Source organism: Mustelus asterias, chromosome 15, assembly GCF_964213995.1.
Source record: "Mustelus asterias chromosome 15, sMusAst1.hap1.1, whole genome shotgun sequence".
NCBI lineage: Eukaryota > Metazoa > Chordata > Chondrichthyes > Carcharhiniformes > Triakidae > Mustelus > Mustelus asterias.
In genome coordinates this window covers 61,861,600-61,884,727 of record NC_135815.1, presented here as the reverse complement: position 1 = coordinate 61,884,727, position 23,128 = coordinate 61,861,600, and the positions used below count along the sequence as shown (strand labels likewise).

Sequence of the window (23,128 nt, the reverse complement as noted above, 5' to 3'; positions counted from 1 at the left end):
TATTCCAAAATTGGCATCTTTAGCAATGCAAAGTTCCCTCAATACTACAAAGAACAATACAGCACAGGAACAGGCCCTTTGGCCCTACAAGCCCGCACCGCTCCCTTCTTTTGTATCCCTCCATTCCCACTCCGTTCATGTGGCTATCTAGACAAGTCTTAAACGTTCCCAGTGTGTCCGCCTCCACCACCTTACCCGGCAGCGCATTCCAGGCCCCCACCACCCTCTGCGTAAAATACGTCCTTCTGACATCCGTGTTAAACCTCCCCCCCCTCACCTTGAACCTATGACCCCTCGTGAATGTCACCACTGACCTGGAAAAAAGCTTCCCACCGTTCACCCTATCTATGCCTTTCATAATTTTATACACCTCTATTAGGTCACCCCTCATCCTCCGTCTTTCCAGTGAGAACAACCCCAGTTTACCCAATCTCTCCTCATAACTAAGCCCTTCCATACCAGGCAACATCCTGGTAAACCTCCTCTGCACTCTCTCTAAAGCCTCCACGTCCTTCTGGTAGTGTGGCGACCAGAACTGGGCGCAGTATTCCAAATGCGGCCGAACCAACGTTCTATACAACTGCAACATCAGACCCCAACTTTTATACTCTATGCCCCGTCCTATAAAGGCAAGCATGCCATATGCCTTATTCACTACCTTCTCCACCTGTGACGTCACCTTCAAGGATCTGTGGACTTGCACACCCAGGTCCCTCTGCGTATCTATGGTTCTGCCATTTATCGTATAGCTCCCCCCGACGTTAGTTCTACCAAAATGCATCACTTCGCATTTATCTGGATTGAACTCCTTCTGCCATTTCTTTGCCCAAATTTCCAGCCTATCTATATCCTTCTGTAGCCTCTGACAATGTTCCTCACTATCTGCAAGTCCAGCCATTTTCGTGTCGTCCGCAAACTTACTGATCACCCCAGTTACACCTTCTTCCAGATCGTTTATATAAATCACAAACAGCAGAGGTCCCAATACAGAGCCCTGCGGAACACCATTAGTCACAGGCATCCAGCCGGAAAAAGACCCTTCCGCTACCACCCTCTGTCTTCTGCGACCAAAGCCAGTTCTCCACCCATCTAGCCACCTCCCCCTTTATCCCATGAGATCCAACCTTTTGCACCAACCTACCATGAGGGACTTTGTCAAACGCATTACTAAAGTCCATATAGGCGACATCCACGGCCCTTCCCTCGTCAACCATTCTAGTCACTTCTTCAAAAAACTCCACCAGGTTAGTGAGGCATGACCTCCCTCTCACAAAACCATGCTGACTATCGTTAATGAGTTTATTCCTTTCTAAATGCGCATACATCCTATCTCTCAGAATCCTCTCCAACAACTTCCCTACCGCGGACGTCAAGCTCACCGACCTATAATTTCCCGGGTTATCCTTCCTACCCTTCTTAAATAACGGGACCACATTAGCTATCCTCCAATCCTCTGGGACCTCACCTGTGTCCAGTGACGAGACAAAAATTTGCGTCAGAGGCCCAGCGATTTCATCTCTCATCTCCCTGAGCAGCCTTGGATAGATTCCATCAGGCCCTGGAGATTTGTCAGTCTTTATATTCCTTAAAAAACCTAACACTTCCTCCCTTGTAATGGAGATTTTCTCTAACGGGTCAACACTCCCCTCCGAGACACTCCCAGTCAACACATCCCTCTCCTTTGTGAATACCGACGCAAAGTATTCATTTAGGATCTCCCCTACTTCTTTGGGCTCTAAGCATAATTCCCCACTTTTGTCCCTGAGAGGTCCGATTTTTTCCCTGACAACCCTTTTGTTCCTAACGTATGAATAAAATGCCTCGGGATTCTCCTTAATCCTGTCTGCCAAGGACATTTCGTGACCCCTTTTTGCCCTTCTAATTCCTCGTTTGAGTTCTTTCCTACTTTCTTTGTATTCCTCCAGAGCTCCCTCCGTTTTTAGGTGCCTGGACCTAACGTACGCCACTCTTTTCTTTTTGACCAATCCCTCAATTTTCCTGGTTATCCACAGTTCTCGAATCCTACCCTTCCTATCCTTCATTTTTACAGGCACATGCCTATCCTGCAGCCCTAACAACTGTTCCTTATAAGACTCCCACATGCCAGATGTGGATTTACCTTCAAACAGCCTCTCCCAATCAACAGCTGCCAATTTCTGCCTAATCCCACGAAAGTTAGCCTTCCCCCAATCCAACACCTTACCCTTGGGACACCACTCATCCTTTTCCATCACTATCCTAAAGCTAACAGAATTGTGGTCACTATTTGCCACATGTTCCCCTACCGAAACTTTGAAGAACTGACCGGGCTCATTCCCCAGTACTAGGTCCAGTATAGCCCCCTCTCTAGTCGGGCTATCTACATATTGTTCCAAAGAACCTTCCTGTACGCATTTTAGAAATGCCTCCCCATTCAGACTCCCAGCCCTACGCGATTTCCAGTCTATACCAGGGAAATTGAAGTCTCCCACTACAACAACCCTATTTTTCCTGCACCTATCCATTATCTCCTGACATATCTGTTCTTCCACTTCACTTGGGCTGTTGGGGGGCCTGTAGTATACCCCCAACATAGTGACTGCGCCCTTCCTGTTTTTGAGCTCCACCCACAGTGAATTGTCCTCCCTCTGCACCGCTGTAATATGCTCTCTAACTAATACTGCTACTCCCCCACCTCTTTTAGCCCCTCCTCTGTCTCGCCTAAAACACTTGTACCCCGGAATATTCAGCTGCCAGTCCTGTCCCTCTTTCAACCAAGTCTCTGTCACCGCAACCACATCCAAATTCCTCGTAAGCATTAAGGCCCTAAGTTCGTCTGTCTTAACTGCTACGCTCCTTGCATTGAAGTAGATGCACTCCAGACCTCCAGGCCCAGTGAGGTCATCCTCCCCCAGAATGCTCTTCTTCTTTGCCAGCCTTGTCCTGGCCCCAAGCTCGTCCCTAGCCTCTACACTTGTGGACATAATTTTTTGATCCCCATCCCCCTGCCATATTAGTTTAAACCCACCTGAACTGCACTAGCAAAACTCCCAGCCAGGATATTCGTGCCCTTCCAATTTAGTTGTGACCCGTCCTTCTTGTACAGGTGCCCTCCTCTCTTGAAAACTTCCCAGTGATCCAGGAATATGAAGCCCTCCCTCCTGGACCAGTCCTTTAGCCAAGCATTCAATTGTATTATCTCCCTATTCCTAGCCTCACTGGACCTAGGTATTGGGAGCAGCCCAGAGATTGCCACCCTGGAGGCCCTACTTTTTAGCCTATTTCCCAACTCCCTGAATTGCTCTCGTAGGATCCCCCTGCTCTTCCTATCTACGTCATTTGCACCAATGTGTACAATGACATCCGTTTCTTTATCCTCCCCTTTTAATATACCTCCTATCCGCTCAGAGACATCCAGTACCCCAGCACCAGGTAGGCAGACTACCATCCTGGAGTCCTGTTCGCACCCACAGAATCGCCTGTCCGTGCCTCTAACCGACGCGTCCCCCACCACTATTGCTCTCCTAATCCCTCTCTTTCCTTTCCGGGCCACAGAGCCTGACTGTGTGCCAGTGACCTGGTCACTGTGGCTTACCCCTGGAGAGTCATCCTCCTCCACACTATCCAAAACAATATACTTGTTTTGGAGGGGGACAACCACAGGTGACCCCACTACTAATTGCTCACTCCCCTCCCCTCTCACACCTGTCGCCGAGCCCTTCCTATTATGAGAGACAGCCACTGGAATACTCTCTGGTACGTTACCCTTATGACCTTTACTCCTCCTAACTGTGACCCACGTGTCTTCCCCCTGTACTGTACTGGAGCATCAGCCTGCATTTTTGTGCTCAGATCTCTGGAGTTACTGTGTGATTCTGAGGCAAGAGGACAAACAACTGAGCAACAATGAAATATTAGAAATAACAGACTAGCACAATGGTACAATATTTATCAAAGTATTAATCATCCCCTTATATTTTCAGCTTCTTCAATTCCTTTCTAAGCACCAAATTGACCTCCCACTTTATCATGTTTTGAAATCAAAATGCAGAATATGTTTTAATGATTTTAACAAAGCAAACTTAACAAGAATTCTAAAAGTTCCGATAATTTTTCTTTCCCAATTACCAGTGTAACATACATGTATTGTAATCTTCTCGCTCGTTTTTGCAGGTTGCTTTGAAAGTAGATAGACTTCAGGTCCATGTTTGGAAAAGGTTGGAAACCTATATTTTAAAAAAAAATTATGAGTATGCTGATACAAGACCTGCCCGCTAATCACAATCAACAGGTAGTTTTGCACATTTTGTTTGATTTTTGAACAGTTTGTGTCCATGAGATAAAGGAGCAATGGGACCAAGCCATTCTAGCTATTAGAAATAGTTATGAGTGTCAACCCCACAGAATTGAGCTATCTGAAGTAAAGCACGTATCCTCCTGACCAACATGCCTTCCTCAATCGAAAAACCATTCAATTGTAGTGTTTGTGCTTTAATATGAATTAAGTGCTTTTGTGACTAAATTTCAAAAACTGGTTCTAGTGTGCTTTGGGGTAGCTTGGTCATATGAGAAAATGTTCCAGAAATGCACATTCTTGCTTCTTTCAGTTCCTCTTTAATATTTAAAACTGATTTAATTAAAGAAATTTACTCAGCGGAGCTACTGAGACAGAACTGAAACCACAATCGCCTAGACACCCAGGTTGCTGACTGCCTCCAACTATTAATTCTGCTCAGCTCAAAATCATCTAAAGGTTAATTTAAAATGTCATCTGAACAAGCAAACAAAATATTGTCAAGTAACAGACACAGAATAGGATTTTCAAAACTGTTCTTTTATCAAAAGGCATTCTAAGAATGAAAGTCTTTCTTTAAGATGCTTAAGTTATTAAAAATGTTGACAGAGGCATTCCGGGAGGCATAGTCACTTGCACCGACACTGTTAGTACAGTGATGTATTAGTTATTTAAAATCACATAATCTTTATTCAGAAAAAAAAGCCCTTGACGTGTTTATTGGTCTGTTTGCAAACGTGGTGCTAAACTGAATACCTGTATTTGTAATTATTTAAGACATGAGTTTTCACTTTCTGTAGTTAGAGGCTTCAAAGCAGCTTATAATGTTACAATATCAAAGACAAGAGTATGAAAACATATAGTCAGAGTTTAACAGCGGTCCTTAAAAAGAGGCCCTTTGGCCCATCGTGTCTGCGCTGGCATTCAAGCGCACATCTATTTTAATCCCATTTTCCAGCACTTAGCTATTAATGAAAATTTTCTTGCTTTCTCAAGAACAATTGCAAAACAATCTACTTTAATGAGAATCAAAATTTGCCAACGAAAATGAAGTATAGCAATGTTGCAGGTTTCCGCTAATTAACAAATTATACTCTTCAGACAGCAATCATACAGAACTGCACCAGGGAATGCATTCTCTACTTCACCAGTTATACAATGAAAAAGACTGATTAAATTTTGGTCCTTTTTTTGAGAGGCTAGGTTACAACAGGAGGAAATTCCTTCAATTGTTTAGAGCTTTACTCCATCTGGAGTACTGCATTCAGTTTTGGGTAATTCAGGATGGGGCTATACTTGCGTGGAGGGTGTATAGCATGGATTCAACAAACTGATACTGGCTATTACAGAATCAAGTTGCATAAACTTGACACATTCCTTCAAGTACAGGAGATTAAGGGGTGATTTATGAAGATATATAATATGATTAAAGGATACATTATGGTAGATAAAGATAAATGATTTCCTTGTAACAGCAGGGGGAAAGCAGGTAATCCTTATAATAAGAGTTAGGTTACTCAATGGTGATATCTTTTTAAACAAAGGCTGGCATTCTCTTCCGCAAAACACTAATGAAGATCAGTCAATTGAAAACTTCCAATCAAAATTTGGTGCATTTTTGTTAGGCAAGAGGGAAATGGGACCAAGACAGGTAAAAGGAGTTGTTACACTTTATCCAAACTAACCAAAATGTGAAATTGGAACAAAGGTCCTACTCCTGTTCCTATTCCCTATGCTTTACTATAAATTCAGAATACAGTGCCATCACAAAATACAGTATTTTTATGAAGAAAAATATCTAAACTTTTTTTTTTACATGATACAATGTTTTATGAGATAAATACCTTCTGAACAAAAAAATACATTGCCTCTGTTTCCCTAATTAAATAGCCACCAATGAAATTGCAGATTTGAAAGCCACATATGAAATTTCAATATTAGGTTTATGGGTTTTTTTAAAAATGGGACTTTCACTCTCTTAATTTTCGCTAACAGCTTATACCAACATAAAAGATGGCACTCTACACACAGGGTCAAAAGCTTCAGAAACTCCTAATACACTTAAAAGGGAAATCAGGAGGGCAAAAAGGGGACTCAAGATAGCTTTGGCAGCTAAGATTAAGGAGAATCCAAAGAGAATCTACAAGTATATTAAGGGCAAAAGAGTAACTAGGGAGAGAATAGGACCCCTTAAAGATCAACAAGGTTGTCTATGTGTGAAGCCACAGGAGAAGGGCAAGATCCTAAATAAATATTTCTCATCAGTATTTACCTTGGAGAAAGACATGGAAGTTAGGGAACTTGGGAGTAAATAGTGATGTCTTGAAAAGTGTCCACATTATGTAGAGGTGGTGCTGAAGATCTTAAAATGCATAAAGGTAGATAAATACCTGGGACCTGATCAAGCGTATCCCATGGCATTGTGGGAAGCTAGGAAAAAAAATTGCGGGACCCCTTGCAAAGATATTTGTATCATCGACAGCCACAGATACGGTGCCAGAAGACTGGAGGGTGGCAAATGTTGTGCCGTTATTTAAGAAAGGCAGCAGGGAAAAGCCAGGGAACTACAGATTGGTGGGCCTAACATCAGTGGTGGATAGTTTGTTGGAGGGGATTCTGAGAGACAGGATCTACAATCATTTGGAAATGCAAGGACTGATTAGGGGTAGTTAGTACGGCTTTGTGTGTGGGAAATCATGTCTTACAAATTTGATGGTGTTTTTTGAAGGGGTGATCAACAAAATAGAGGACGACAACTAGAAAATAGAAGACTACAACAGGATCTTGATCAACTGGGCCAGTGGGCTGAGGAATGGCAGATGGAGTTTAATTTAATTAAATGCGAGGTGTTACATTTTGGTAAGACAAACCAGGACAGGACATATGTAGTTAATGGTAGGGCCCTGTGCAGTGCTGTTGAACACAGAGATCTAGGGATAGAGTTACATAGTTCCTTGAAAGTGGTGTCACAGGTAGAAAGGTGTGTTTGACACACTTGCCCTCATCGGTCAGAGTATTGAGTACATGAGTTGAGACGTTATGTTACAACTGCATAAGACATTGGTAAGGCCACATTTTGACTACTGTGTACAATTCTAGTTGCCCTGCTATAGGAAGGATGTTATTAAATTGGAAAGGGTGCAGAAAAAATTTACAAGGATGTTACCGGGACTGGAGAGGCTGGGACTTTTTTCCCTGGAGTGTAGTAAAATGAGGGGTGACCTTATAGAGGTTTATGAAATCATGAGCGGCATAGATAAGATGAATAGCCAAGGTCTTTTCCCCAGGGTAGGCAAGTCCAAAACTAGAAGGCATAGGTTTAAGGTGAGAGGAGTGGTTTAAAACATTTTCACACAGAGGGTGGTGCATATATGGAATGAACTGCCAGAGGAGGTGGTAGAGGTGGGTACAATTACAATACTTAAAAGACATTTGGACAGGTACATGGATAGGAAAGGTTTAGAGGGATATGGGCCAAACGCAGACAAGTGGGACTAATTCAGTTTAGGAAATGGTCGGCATGGACGAGTTGGGCCGAAGGGCCCGATTCCATGCCTCTATATGAAGCACATATTTTGCACAAGTTACTTGAACAACTAATATCAAGGAAATTCATTTGTCCTCCCTTTGCAAAATGAACATGAAGCATTCATCTGCAATTTACCTGTTGAGTGACATTTTCACAGAACTGTTACGAGGAGCTCCACGAGCCAAACCAGTCTCTGCTGACTCAGACTCTGCACGAGGAAGAATATTTGGAGATGGTCTGGACTCATCCCAATCATCGTCCCATTCATCATCCTCTGCAGCACCTACACAATAGCAAATCTAATATTAATGCAAAGAAGCTCATAAAAGCAAGGAGGCTGTCAGACAGATTATTAGGATGTTCCTGCATTGTTCATGGGTCATTTATCAAGAACTCTAAAAGTACTGAAATAACAAATGCAAATTCAAATATTACAAATGAAACAAAGCATAAAATCAGAAAGTGCAACTTCAGATTTTCAAAGGTTTGTGCAACTTGCAAATGAATCTAAATCTGGATTCAATGTCAAAAATAAAAACCCAATACCATAAAATGAGAATTCTGTTGAAACTTTAGAATGGTGATAAAAACAGAAAGCTTCCAATGATTGCAAACATAGTGGAGAGATTTTCGACTGAAAACAAAGAACTTACTGTCTACAAGAATAGTAGAACCAAAAGCAATAAATGACTTCAATACAAAACTGCATTGGTACTTGACAAAAATAAACTTGCCGAGCTATAGGGATAAGTCAGTGAAATGGGAATGACTGGATTTCTCTACAGAGACTGGCATGGATTTGATGGGCCAAATGGCCTCCCTCTATACCAAAATAACTTGACAAAAGAAATCATATTAACTGAACTTTACAGATGGCCTAAACCTCTAGGACGACACTCAAGTACCCTTTACTTTATTGGAATTGCTCAAATCAAATTGACCAATCTACTTAGTTTCAGTGAGTTAAATCGGACAATCTGAAACATGGCAGCAGGAATCACAATACGTGATTAAATCAGGGCCTATTGACTGAAATGTAGGCAAGTACCAACTTTGTGCTGCCAGCACGTTACCATAATTTCTGTGTACAGCCAGCATTCACTGCGCTATTCAGTTGCTGCACGCATCATATTGCGACAGCCTAGTGACTTAAAGCTTGCCTGCATCTGTTGAAGGAGAGGTGCGTTGTAGCTACAAAAGATACTGAGGTCATTGGGCAGAGAGTGTGCTGTGAAACTCTCAACAATGGTTAACCATGAGAGACAACAGGAACCAAGATTTCCAGATGCCACACTGAAGGTCTTGATTGAAGAGGTGGAAAGAAGGAGTGATGTACCCTCAGCAGAGCTGGAGGCCCTCCAGACATTTGTTCAGAAGACTTTTGATTTGATTTATTGCCACATGTATTGGGGTACAGTGAAAAGTATTGTTTCTTGCACGCTAAACAGACAAAACATACCGTTCATAGAATACATAGGGGAGAAGGAAAGGAGAGGGTGCAGAGTACAATGTTGCAGTTACAGATAAGGTGAAGAGAAAGATCAGCTTAATTAATGATAAGAACAGCCTCTTTCCTGCTGTGACCAGACTTTTGAATGGTCCTGATTGGTACATGTTCTCAGACAATTGTACCTTTTTTCCAATGTAAGGTGGATGAGAGTAGGTCCGTGGTGCATGGGGTCCTTGATTATGCTGACTGCTTTCCCAAGGCAGCAGAAAGTACAGAAGGAGAAAATGGATGGAAGGCTTTGTGTGATAGACTGGGCTATCTTCACAATCCTTTGTAGTTTTTTTGCAGTCTTGGTCAGATCAGGAGCCATACCAAGCCGTGGTACATCTGGAGAGGCTGCTTACTATGGTGCATCTGTAAAAATTGGAGAGAGTCGTAGCGGACATACAAATTTCCTTAGTCTCTGGAGAAAGCAGAGGCGTTGGTGGGCTTTCTTAACGATAGCATCGGTGTTGAAGAACCAGGACAGATTGTTGGTGATCTGAACATCTAGAAACTTGAAGCTCTCAACCATTTCCACTTTATCACCATTGATGTAGACAGGGGCATGTCCTCCACTATATGATGTCAAAAAGCATGGAAAAGTCCGGAACCAGCATACGACAGGATGCTTACACAGAGGTTGGAGCTCATTCTTTACAACACCAAAAACCTCCAAAGCATGCCTGTGGAACCAACCAATAAACGCGATTTGCAGGGCCCAGAAAGGGTGTGAACCTGATCGTAATTAATTAAAATTCATCTAAATGCTATTATACGGCTTAACGCCATTGCTTCCAGGATTGTTAGAAACTCCCCCCAATGCAGCACTGCCGGGTTTGGGGGGGGGGGGGGGCTTGCATGCGCGTGCATGTAAAAGGAGGAGGAGGGAAAGAGCGCCCCAGTGCCGGCAGAAGTGGGAAAGGGGCAATGTCCATGGGGACGCAGGAGTCCTTCACCTTACTTTGATATTGGAATGCCCTTTAGAAACAACGTCCTGATCTCTGAATCCCTACCAAGATACCTGGCTCAAGTCCTTTTGCAATAAAGACCAACATACCATTTGCCTTCCTAACTGCTTACTGTACCTACGTTTTCTTTCAGTGCCTTTCCACCATAACATTTCCCAATCTATCTTAATTAAATAATACTCTGCTATTCTATTTCTCCGTCCAAAGTGAATAACTTCACATTTATCCACGTTATACTGCATCTGCCATGTTGCTGTGACTGTGGCAGCTTTCTGTCTCTTAAGGCAACAGTTTGCAGTGTGTTTGGTCAACTGTGTGTGTTAAACATCGCCAGGTGAAGCCCACTCTGGCATGGCAATCTCCATTGCAGTTCAAGAAAGTGGGCTGAGAAACTGTATGATTTGCTAGTCTCTGTTTTCACTGGATGCTCTTCTGGGGAACTGAACTTTTCGTTTCTACTTCCCTCTTCCAATGCCTTTCCAAACAGTCAAGTCTCCAAAGGTCATGGCTGTCGGTGATTATCTCCCAGCTGTCAGTGACAATACACACCATCTTCATGTCTTGCTTCCATCCTAGTAACTCAAAAACCTCTTATGAACTTGACAAATGCTATTTTCCCTTCTTAAACCATAATGACTCTTAGAAAATCGTAGTATGATCACAGTCAGTGCTTTGCTGACTTCCTCAATAATCAATTCCATCATTTCCTGATGACTGATGTCAGGCTAACTTCCCTATTTTCCATTTCCTCAAATTGCAATATTACATCTGCTAACTTCTAATCTACTGGATCAGTTTTAGAAAATAGGGAATTTGGGAAAATCATAACTAGTCTCTGCAGTTTTCAATTTCCAAACCCTAAAATATAGGCCATCAAGTCCTGGGGATTTGCCAGCTTTTACTCTCTTGAGCTTTGTGAATATATTTTTGCAGCTGATAGTTAAGTATTCCAAGTTTCTCACTCTTATTATGATCTTCCTCCAATTCTGGCATATAATTTGTTCTTTCACTGTGCAGGCAGATACAAAATAATTGGTAAATATTTTTTGCCAATGCCTCATTCCTGAAGATAATTTCTTCTAGGTCTGCCTCTTAAGGGAACAGCGTTTAATTTCAGTGCTCTTCTACTTTCTATATACTTGTATAAGCTTTTACAATGTGTGTTTATATTCCTAGCTGGTTTGTAGCATTCGTTGCACTATAAGAATATTTTGATTAAAATCAGGAAAGGATCCTGAAACATGCAAATGTAGATTGCAAGAAACATGATGGTAAATGAAAATTAACAAAAACAAGGATGATCAAAGCAGAAATCCAAAGGAATATTTCACCAATACTTTGATAGTAATTGAGAAGACAAGTGCAGTTAAGGAAACTAAGTGCAAACCTGAGAATTTGATGAGTGGGGAAGTTCAGTGAAGTGGGGAGGAAGCAGGTGTTGTTTCCTTTTGTTTTTTTTCTACCTTTCTGACTCTAAGTATTGGTTCTTACCCTATCACAGGGAAAGGGGCTAGCTGTTTGATCAGTACCTGTTGAGTTTCTGGTCTGGTCTGGTCTATTCCTGCATAAGGTTTAAAATAGCATACAAATTGGTTGTAAGGTTAATGAAATATATACAAAAGGACCCTAAATAAGTGCAAAATATAATTAATGAACAAAGTAATTAAAATACCTTAAGAATGGCAGTGACGTGTCAAACCTGCAACATGAGTGTTCCTGGAGTAATTTGACAAGGAAATATTCAATGAACAGCATGACATTAGGATGTTTGTGGAACAAAGGGACCCTGTCGTATTTGTCCTTAGATCTCTGAAGGCGGAAGAGCATGTTACTGAGGTGGTGACCAAGGTATATGGAACACTTGCATTTATCAATCGAGGCATAGATTACAAAAGCAGGGAGGTCATGTTGGAGTTGTATAGAACTTTGCTGAAGCCACACCTAGAGTACTGTGTGCAGTTCTGGTTGCCCCATTATGGGAAGAATGTGATTGCACTGGAGGGGGTGCAGAGGAGATTGACCAGGATGTTGCCCGAGGTGGAACAATTAAGTTATGAAGAGAGATTGGATTAGCTTGGGTTATTTTCATTTGAGCAGAGAAGACTGAGGGGACGATCTTATCGAAGTGTACAAGATTATGAGAGACATGGACAGATTGGATAAGGAATAGCTGTTCCACCAAGCAAGGGCACACAAAGAACAAAGATCAAGGTGAGGGGCAGGAAGTTTGGGGGGGGGGGGGGGGGGGGGGGGGGAGAATGTGAGGAAAAACATTTTTACCCAGAGGGTGGTGACAGTCTGGAATGCACTGCCTGGGAGGATGGTAGAGGCGGATTGCCTCACATCCTTTAAAAAGTGAATAAGCACTTGGCACGCGATAACATTCAAGGCTATGAGACAAGTGCGAGTAAATGAGATTAGGTGGTGGGTCAGATGTTTCTCACATGTTGGTGCAGACTAAGTGGGCCGGAGTGCCTCGTCTGCACTGTGAGATTCCGATTCTGTGATACCATAGTGATCTAGTGCAAGTAGTAAGTGTTTGCACCTTGAGGAACTTCGGCTCAGAGTCATTGAGTTGGAGTTTAAGCTGTGGATTCTGCGACACATCATGGAGGGGGAAAGTTACCTGGATGTTTTGAATCAGGAGGCAGTCACACCACTTAGGATAGGGGCTTCTAATTTTGTGAGGAACAAGAGGGTGTGACTACAAATGAGGCAGGTAGGGAATCCATAGGTCAGGACTGCATGAGTGTCAGCCTCTGCAATTGTCCAATAGGTTTGAGGTTCTCTCAGCTTGTTTTGGTGAAAATGAGGGCTGCAGGGTGAATAAACTGACTGACTATGGTACAGGAAGGCATTCAAGTGGGAGGACCTTAAAGAATGCAGCGATAGTAGGGGACAGTATAATGACAGGGATTGACACTGTTCTCTGCAGCAAAGAGCAAAATCCAGATGGTTGTGTTGTCTGTCCGGTGTCAGAATTCAGAACATCTGCTCGGGGCTGGAGACTAACTTGCAGTGGGAGGGTGAGGATCCAGTTGTTGTGGCCCATGTAGGTACTAATGACAAAGAGAGAATTAAGAAAGAGGTTCTGCATAGTATGAGGAGCTGGGCACCAAATTAAAAAGCAAAAACTCAATGAGTTAATAGCTAATCAGAGTGCAAATTAGCATTGGGTACTCAAAATTAGAGAGATGAATGCTTGGCTCAAAGACTGAATAGAACAGGAGGTAAAAGGTGAGGGGGAGTTACACTTTTGGTGAGGGAAAACATCACGGCAGTACTGAGAATGGATATATCCGAGGGTTCGCCCACTGAGACTGGGTAGAACGGAGACATAAGAAAGGGGAAATCACTTTGATAGGGTTGTACTATAGGCCTCCAAATAGTCAATGGGAAATTGAGGAGCAAATATGGAAGGAGAAATGTGAGGTAATGCATTTTGGAAGGCCTAATACAAATAGGAAATATACAGTAAATGGCAGATCCCTTAAAAATATTGATAGGCAAAGGGACCTGGATGTACAAGTACACAGGTCACTGAAAGTGGCAACGCAGGTGGAGAAGGTAGTCAAGAAGGCATACGGCACGCTTGCCTTCATCAGCCGGGGCACTGAGTTTAAAAATTGGCAAGTCATGTTGCAGCTTTATAGAACCTTAGTTAGGCCGCACTTGGAATATAGTGTTCAATTCTGGTCGCCACACAAAGGATGTGGAGACATTGGAGAGGGTACAGAAAAGATTTACCAGGATGTTGCCTGGTATGGAGGGCATCAGCTACGAGGAGAGGTTGGAGAAACTTGGTTTGTTCTCACTGGAACGTTGGAGGTTGAGGGGTGACCTGATAGAAGTCTACAAGATTATGAGAGGCATGAACAGAGTGGATAGTCAGAAGCTTTTTCCCAGGGTGGAAGAGTCAATTACTAGGGGGCATAGGCTTAAGGTGCAAGGGGCAAGGTCTAAAGGAGATGTACAAGGCAGATTTTTTTACACAGAGGGTGTTGGGTGCCTGGAACTCGTTGCCGGGGGAGTTAGTGGAAGCAGATACGATAGTGACTTTTAAGAGGCATCTTGACAAATACATGAATAGGATGGGAATAGAGGGATATGGTTCCTGGAAGGGTAGGGGGATTTAGTTAAGTCGGGTAGCATGGTCGGTGCAGGCTTGGAGGGCTGAAGGGTCTGTTCCTGCGCTGTCATTTTCTGTGTTCTTTGAAATTACAGATAACTCAAAAACAAAGGGTGGTAATAGTAGGGGATTTTAACTTTCCCAACATTGACTGAGACAGACATAGGATTAGAGGCTTGGATGGAGAGAAATTTGTTGAGTGTATTCAGGAGGAATTACTGAGACAGACATAGGATTAGAGGCTTGGATGGAGAGAAATTTGTTGAGTGTATTCAGGAGGAATTTCTCATTCAGTATGGGGATGGCCCAACCAGCGAGGGGGCAAAACTTGACCTCCTCTTGGGAAATAAGGAAGGTCAGATGACAGAAGTGAGGTATCACTTTGGGACCAGTGACCATAATTCCATTAGTTTTAAGATAGCTATGGAGAATGATAGGTCTGGCAAAAAAGTTAAAATTCTAAATTGGGGGAAGGCCAATTTTGATGGTATCAGGCGGGAACTTTCAAAAATTAATTGGGGGAGTCTGTTGGCAGGCAAAGGGACATCTGGTAAGTGGGAGGCTTTCAAAAGTGTGTTAACCAGGATTCAGGGTAAGCACATTCCTCTTAGAATGAAAGGCAAGGCTGGTAGAAGTAGGGAACCCTGGATGACTCAGGATATTGAGGCCCTGGTCAAGGAGGCACATGACATGCATAGGTAGCTGGGATCAAGTGAATCCCTTGAAGAGTATAGGAGGTGTAGGAGTAGAGTTAAGAGAGAAATCAGGAGGGCAAAAAGGGGACACGAGATTGCTTTGGCAGATAAGGCAAAGTAGAATCCAAAGAGCTTCTACAAATACATAAAGGGCAAAAGAGCAACTCGGGAGAGAGTAGGGCCTCTTAAGGATCAACAAGGTCATCTATGTGCAGATCCACAAGAGATGGGCGAGATCCTAAATGAATATTTCTTGTCAGTATTTATTGTTGAGAAAAGCATGGATGTTAGGGAACTTGGGGAAATAAATAGTGATGTCTTGAGGAGTGTACATATTACAGAGAAGGAGGTGCCGGAAGTCTTAAAGCGCATCAAGGTAGATAAATCCCTGGGACCTGATGAAGTGTATCCCAGGACATTGTGGGAGGCGAGGGAAGAATTGTGGGTCCCCTCGCAGAGATATTTGAATCATCGTTAGTCACAGGTGAGGTGCCTAAAGATTGGAGGGCGGCAAATGTTGTGCCTTTGTTTAAAAAGGGCAGCAGGGAAAAGCCTGGGAACTACAGCTGGTGAGCCTCACATCTGTAGTGGGTAAGTTGTTGGAAGGTATTTTGAGAGACAGGATCTATAGGCATTTAGAGATGCAAGGACTGATTAGGGACAGTCAGCATAGCTTTGAGAGTGGAAAATCAGGTCTCACAAATTTGATTGAGTTTTTTGAAGGGGTAACCAAGAAGGTAGATGAGGGCAGTGCAGTTGATGTTGTCTACATGGACTTTGACAAGGCCTTTAACAAGATACCACATGGTAGGTTGTTGCATAAGGTTAAATCTCACGGGATCCAGGGTGAGGTAGCCAGATGGACACAAAATTAGCTGGATGACACAAGGTGGTTGTAGAGGGTTGTTTTTCAAACTGGAGGCCTTAGACCACCAGCGGTGTGCCTCAGGGATTGGTGCTGGGTCCACTGTTATTTGTCATTTATATTAATGATTTGGATGAGGATTTAGGAGGCACAGTTACTAAGTTTGCGGATGATACTAAGATTGGTGGCATAGTGGACAGTGAAGATGATTTTCTAGGATTGCAATGGGAGTTTACTCAATTGGGCCAGTGGGCTGACGAATGACAGATGGAGTTTAATTTCGATAAGTGTGAGGTAATGCATTTTGGTAGATTGAACCAGGGCAGGACTTACTCAGTTAATGGTAGGGCGTTAGGGAGAGTTATAGAACAAAGAGGTCTAGGGGTACATGTTTATAGCTCCTTGAAAGTGGAGTCACAGGTGGACAGAGTGGTGAAGAAGGCAATCGGCATGCTTGGTTTCATTGGTCAGAACATCGAATACAGGAGTTGGGACGTCTTGTTGAAATTGTACAAGACATTGGTACGGCACACTTGGAATACTGTGTACAGTTCTGGTCACCCTATCATAGAAAGGATATTATTTAACTAGAAAGAGTGCAAAAAAGATTTACTAGGATGTGACCGGGACTTGATGGTTTGAGTTATGAGGAGAGGCTGGATAGACTGGGACATTTTCCTCTGGAGCGTAGGAGGCTGAGGGGTGATCTAATAGAGGTCTATAAAATAATGAGGGGCATAGATCAACTAGATAGTCAATAGCTTTTCCCAAAGGTAGGGCAGTCTAAAACTAGAGGGCATAGGTTTAAGGCGAGAGGGGAAAGATACAAAAGTGTCCAGAGGGGCAATTTTTTCACACAGAGGGTGGTGAGTGTCTGGAACAGGCTGCCAGAGGTAGTAGTAGAAGCAGGTACAATTTTGTCTTTTAAAAAGCGTTTAGACAGTTAAATGGGCAAGATGGGTATAGTGGGATATGGGCCAAACGCGGGCAATTGGGACTAGCTTAGTGATTAAAAAAGGGGCGGCATGGATAAGTTGGGCCAAAGTGTCTGTTTCCATGCTGTAAACCTCTGACTGGTGTGGAAGAAGTTGGTTCTGATTTATGGGACACTGACACTAGCACTGGATAAAATGGGGGCTGTACCATTGGGATGTTCTGACAGCTGAACCATGTTGGGACCAGTGTTCCTGTGAATCATATAAATAGGGACATTGAGAGGGCCTTAAACTAATAGTGGGGGGATTGGGGGGGGGGGAACGGATCAAATGTGGAAAGAGGTGGTACAAAGAGTAGAAACAAGGTAAGCGAGAAAAATAGTAATATGTGAAATGAAGATCAGAGAATGACAGGAAGAAACAGAGAGGAAATGAAACCTAAGAGTGCACCGACAATCGAGACTAGATGTTACAATAACAAAAAGACGAAACCATAGGCTCTGTATCTGAATGCATGGAGCATTCATAACAAAGTAAACAAACTCATAGGACATATTGCTCCTGATTATTGAGGGGTGTATTAAGAAGGATAGGAACCTAAGTAAAGGTGGAGGGGAGCACTGTTAATAAAGGATAGCATTGGTGCAATAATTAGAGATTACCTTGGTTCAGGAGATCAAGATGATGAATCAGTTTGGGTAATGAGGAATGGTTGGAGAAAGTAGTCAACAGTGGAAGGTGGTTCACAGGCCCTTTCTCTGTAACCACAATGTAGGACAGAGAATACAAGAAGAAATGCTGGGTACTGGTAATAAAGGGATGACTTTAATGATTAACTTTAATCTATAATAAATTTAAAGAATCAGATTTGCAGTAGTAGCCCAAATGAGGAGTTCCTGAAACACTTTCAAGATAGTTTTTTAGAACAGCACATTTTGGAACCAACCAGAAAGCAGATTAGATTGGATTTAGTATTGCATAATGTGACAGGATCAATTAATAACCTCAGAGTAAAGGCACCCCTCGGTAGCAGCAACTAGAACATGATTGAAATTTAAATCCAATCTGAAAGGAAGCGTGGGTCTAAGGTGTGTATTTTAATCTTAAAAAAGGGCAACTATGTGGGCATGAAAGCTGAGCAAGCTGAAATGAATTGGGAGACTAGGCTAGTGGATAGATCAATATAGAAGTAGTGGCAGATATTGAAGAGGATATTTCAGAATGCTCAGAATAAGTATATTCTTACTGTTGCAAAATTGGGTAGAGTAATTGTAGATTGGGAGGTAGCAAGTTAGAATTTGGTGTTTGTAAAATGCTAGGGGGGGGGGGAGCATTGTGTGGTCCCGTTAAAAGGTGCTTAGTGATTTAAAATGCAAACTGAAACATTAGTATCAAGAGGCCAAGCAGCAGTTTTTACCAAGGCAACAGGTTTTTTAATTTAGCCAGTCAATTTGAATCAGGTACTTAGATACCAAAAACCTATTAAATTTAAATCTGATAGTTTTGACAACCTGGAACCAATTTTGTAAGAAATATTGATATGTCATCACGGGTATAAAAGAAGAGGGCAGTGGGACAAAGAGGGAAGAAACATAGAAGATAGGAGTAGGAGGAGGCCATTTGGCCCTTCGAGCCTGTTCTGCCATTCATCACGATCATGGCTGATCATCCAACTCAATAGCCTAATCCTGCTTTCTCCCCATAACCTTTGATCCCATTCGCCCCAAGTGCTATATCCAGCCGCCTCTTGAATGCATTCAATGTTTTGGCATCAACTACTTCCTGTGGTAATGAATTCCATAGTCTCACCACTCTTTGGGTGAAGAAATGTCTCCTCATCCCCGTCCCAAATGGTGTACCCCAAATCCTCAGACTGTGACCCCTGGTTTTGGACACACCCACCATCGGGAACATCCTCCCTGCATCTACCCTACCTAGTCCTGTTAGAATTTTATAAGTCTTTGAGACTCTCCCCTCATTCGTCTGGACTCCAGCAAAAACAATCCTAATTTAGTCAATCTCTCCTCATACATCAGTCCCGCCATTTGCCTTCTTTATCACCTGCTACACCTGCATGCTTATCTTCAGTGACTGGTGCACAAGGACACCCAGGTCCTGCTGCACACTCCTCTCTCCCAATTTACAGCCAGTTGTAATCTGCCTTCTTGTTTTTGCTTCCAAAGTGAATAACCTCTCATTTTTCCAAACTGTACTGTATCTGCCATTGATTTGCCCACTCACCTAACCTGTCCAGATCATGCTGAAGGATCTCTGCATCCTCGTCACAGTTCACCCTCCCACCCAACTTGGTATCATCTGCAAACTTTGAGATGTTACATTTTGTTCCCTCATCCAAATCATTAATATATAGTGAATAGCTGGGGTCTCAACACCTATCCCTGTGGTACCCCACTAGTTACTGCCTGCCAATTTGAAAAGGACCCATTAATTCCTACTCTTTGTTTCCTCTCTGCCAACCAGTTTTCTATCCACCTCAATACACTTCCCCCAATTCCATGCTCTTTAATCTTGCACGATAATCTCTTATGCGGGACTTTGTCAAATGCTTTCTGACAGTCCAAATAAACCACATCGCCTGACTCCCCCTTGTCAACTCTATTAGTTACATCTTCAAAGAATTGCAACAGATTTGTCAAACATGATTTCCCCTTCATAAATCCATGTTGACTCTGTCTGATCCTGTCACTGCTTTCTAAATGCTCTGCTATAAAGTCCTTGATAATGGATTCGAGAATTTTCCCCACTATCGATGTTAGGCTTACTGGTCTATAATTCCCTGTTTTCTCTCTACCTCCCTTTTTGAATATTAGAGTGACATTAGCTACCCTCCAATTTGCAGGGGCTGTTCCAGAGTCTATAGAATCTTGGAAGATGACCACCATTGCATCCACTATTTCTGGAGCTACTTCCTCAAGTACTCTGGGATGTAGGTCATCAGGCCCTGGGGATTTATCTGCCTTCAATCCCATCAATTTTCCCAGCACCATTTATCTACTAATATTGAACTTCCTCAGTTCTTCCCTCTCACTAAATCTTACATTCTCCAACATTTCTGGTATCTGATTTGTGTCCTCTTTTGTGAAAACAGAACCAAAGTATGTATTCAGTTGCTCGGCCATTTCTTTGTTCCCTATTATACAGTCCCCCGTTTCTGTCATTAGGGGACCTACATTTGTCTTCACCAACCTCTTTCTCTTCACGTAACTATAGAAACTCTGTCAGTCTTTATGCTCCCTGCAAGCTTACTTTCGTACTGTATTTTCCCCTTCTTAATCAATCCCTTTGTTCTTCTTTGCTGAATTCTAAACTGCTCCCATCCCTCAGACCTATTAATTTCTTGGTCATTCTGTATGCTTCTTCCTTGGATTGGATATTATCTCTAATTTCCTTTGTAAGCCATGGATTGGCCCTCTTACCCATTTTGCTTTTGTGCCAGACGGGAATAAACAGCTGCTGCAGTTCCCCCATGCGTTCCTTGAATGTTCCACCAAGGAGGTGGATGGGGGCAAGGCAGTGGACGTGGTATATATGGATTTTAGTAAGGCGTTTGATAAGGTTCACCATGGTAGGCTTCTGCAGAAAATGCAGATGTATGGGATTGGGGGTGATCTAGGAAATTGGATCAGGAATTGGCTAGCGGATAGGAAACAGAGGGTGGTGGTTGATAGTAAATATTCATCATGGAGTGCGGTTACAAGTGGTGTACCTCAGGGATCTGTTTTGGGGCCACTGCTGTTTGTAATATTTATTAATGATCTGGATGAGGGTATAGTTGGGTGGATTAGCAAATTTGCTGATGACACCAAAGTCGGTGGTGTGGTAGACAGTGAGGAAGGGTGTCGTAGTTTGCAGGAAGACTTAGACAGGTTGCAAAGTTGGGCCGAGAGGTGGCGGATGGAGTTTAATGCGGAGAAGTGTGAGGTAATTCACTTTGGTAGGAATAACAGATGTGTTGAGTATAGGGCTAACGGGAGGACTTTGAATAGTGTGGAGGAGCAGAGGGATCTAGGTGTATGTGTGCATAGATCCCTGAAAGTTGGGAATCAAGTAGATAAGGTTGTTAAGAAGGCATATGGTGTCTTGGCGTTTATTGGTAGGGGGATTGAATTTAGGAGTCGTAGCGTTATGTTGCAACTGTACACAACTCTGGTGCGGCCGCACTTGGAGTACTGTGTGCAGTTCTGGTCCCCACATTACAGGAAGGATGTGGAGGCTTTGGAGAGGGTGCAGAGGAGGTTTACCAGGATGTTGCCTGGTATGGAGGGGAGATCCTATGAGGAGAGGCTGAGGGATTTGGGATTGTTTTCGCTGGAAAGGCGGCGGCTAAGAGGGGATCTTATTGAAACATATAAGATGATTAGAGGTTTAGATAGGGTGGATAGTGATAGCCTTTTTCCTCTGATGGAGAAATCCAGCACGAGGGGGCATGGCTTTAAATTGAGGGGGGGTAGTTATAGAACCGATGTCAGGGGTAGGTTCTTTACCCAGAGGGTGGTGAGGGATTGGAATGCCCTGCCAGCATCAGTTGTAAATGCGCCTAGTTTGGGGGCGTTTAAGAGATCCGTAGATAGGTTCATGGACGAAAAGAAATTGGTTTAGGTTGGAGGGTCACAGTTTTTTTTTAACTGGTCGGTGCAACATCGTGGGCCGAAGGGCCTGTTCTGCGCTGTAATGTTCTATGTTCGCCATTGCCTATCCGCTGTCATCCCTTTAAGTGACTCTTCCCAATCCATCAAGGCCAACTCACGTCTCATATCTTCATAGTTTCCTTTATTAACGTTCAAAACCTGGTCTCCGAATCAACTACTTCACTCTCCATCTTGATAAAAAATTCTATCATGTTACAGTCGCTCATCCCCAAGGGGTCGCGCACAGCTGGATTGGCAATGATTCCCTTCTCATTACACAGTATCCAGTCTAAAATGGCCTGCTCTCTAGTTGGTTCCTCCACATATTGGTCAAGAAAACCATCCCGAATACACTCTAGGAATTCCTCCTCTACGGAATTGTGGCTAATTTGATCTGCCCAATCTATGTGCAGATTAAAATCACCCATAATCACCATTATTCCCTTATCACATGCATCTCTGATTCCGTGTTTAATGCCATTCCCAACATCACCACTGCAGTTTGGGGGTCTATAAATTACACCCATAATGTTTTCTGCCCCTTGATATTTCTCAACTCTACTCATACAGACTCCACATTGTCAGAGTTAATATCCTTTCTCACTATTGTGTTAATTTCCTCTTTAACCAACAATGCCACTCAACCACCTTTTCATTTATGCCGGTCCTTCCTAAATACTGAATACCCTGGGACATTCAGTTCCCATTCCTGGTCACCCTGCAGCCATGTTTCCGTAATCCCAATTACATCTATCTGCACGATTAGTTCATCCACTTTACTGCAAATGCTCCACGCATTAAAGGCACAGAGCCCTTAAACTTGCCTTCTACACATTGTCTCGCTCCCAATATTTTTTTCTATAGCCCTGCTTGAATTTAGTCCTTGGTTTCTCTGCCTCTCACTTTTCTTATTCCCTTTTCTACCTTTTGTTTCTGTCCTTGCTCCCTCCTTCCCTGACTCCTTACATAGGTTCCCATCTCTCTGGCATATTAGTTTAAATCTTCCCCAACCGCTCTAGCAAACAGTCCCCCTAGGACATCACTCCCAGGTCCTGCCCAGGTGTAACCCGTCCAATTTGTACAGGTCCCACCTCCCCCAGGACCAGTCCCAATGCCCCTGGAATCGGAAACCCTCCCCCTGACACCATCTCTTCAGCCACGTATTCATCCAATATACCCTGTTATTTCTACTCTGACTAGCACGTGGTAGTAATCCTGAGATCACTACCTTTGAGGTCCGATTTGTTAACTTTCTTCCTTGCTCCCTGTATTCTGCTTTAGGACCTTATTCTTTTTTTTCAACTGTCGTTTGTACCGATGTGTACCACAACCACTGGCTGGCTATTCACCCTCCCCCTCCAGTATGTCCTGTACCCGCTCCGAGATATCCTTGACCCTAGCACCAGGGAGGCAATATACCATCCTGGAGTCTTGTTTGCGGCCACAGAAACATGTGTCTATTCCCCTTACAATTGAGTCCCCTATAACAATTCCACTGGCACACTTTTTACTCCTCCCCTCTACAGCAGAACTAACAGTGGTGCAATGAGTTTGGCTGCTGCTGCTTTCCCTTGAGAGGTCATTCCCCTCAAC

At 43.2% G+C, this 23,128-nt stretch overlaps 1 protein-coding gene across 7 annotated transcripts in view; it reads right to left on the bottom strand.

The window, feature by feature from the left end:
- snx9b (sorting nexin 9b) overlaps window positions 1-23,128 on the bottom strand; it is a 237,976-nt gene that overhangs the window by 108,878 nt on the left and 105,970 nt on the right. For all 7 annotated transcript variants that reach the window (XR_013499657.1, XM_078229971.1, XM_078229972.1 and 4 more), the window contains 2 exons: window positions 7,938-8,085; window positions 4,121-4,205 (listed from right to left, as the gene is read on the bottom strand). Coding sequence is in view for 6 of the 7 variants with exons in the window: in XM_078229971.1 (XP_078086097.1) it covers window positions 4,121-4,205; window positions 7,938-8,085 (233 nt within the window). In the remaining variant the exon portion in view is untranslated. The remainder of the gene's footprint in view (window positions 1-4,120; window positions 4,206-7,937; window positions 8,086-23,128) is intronic.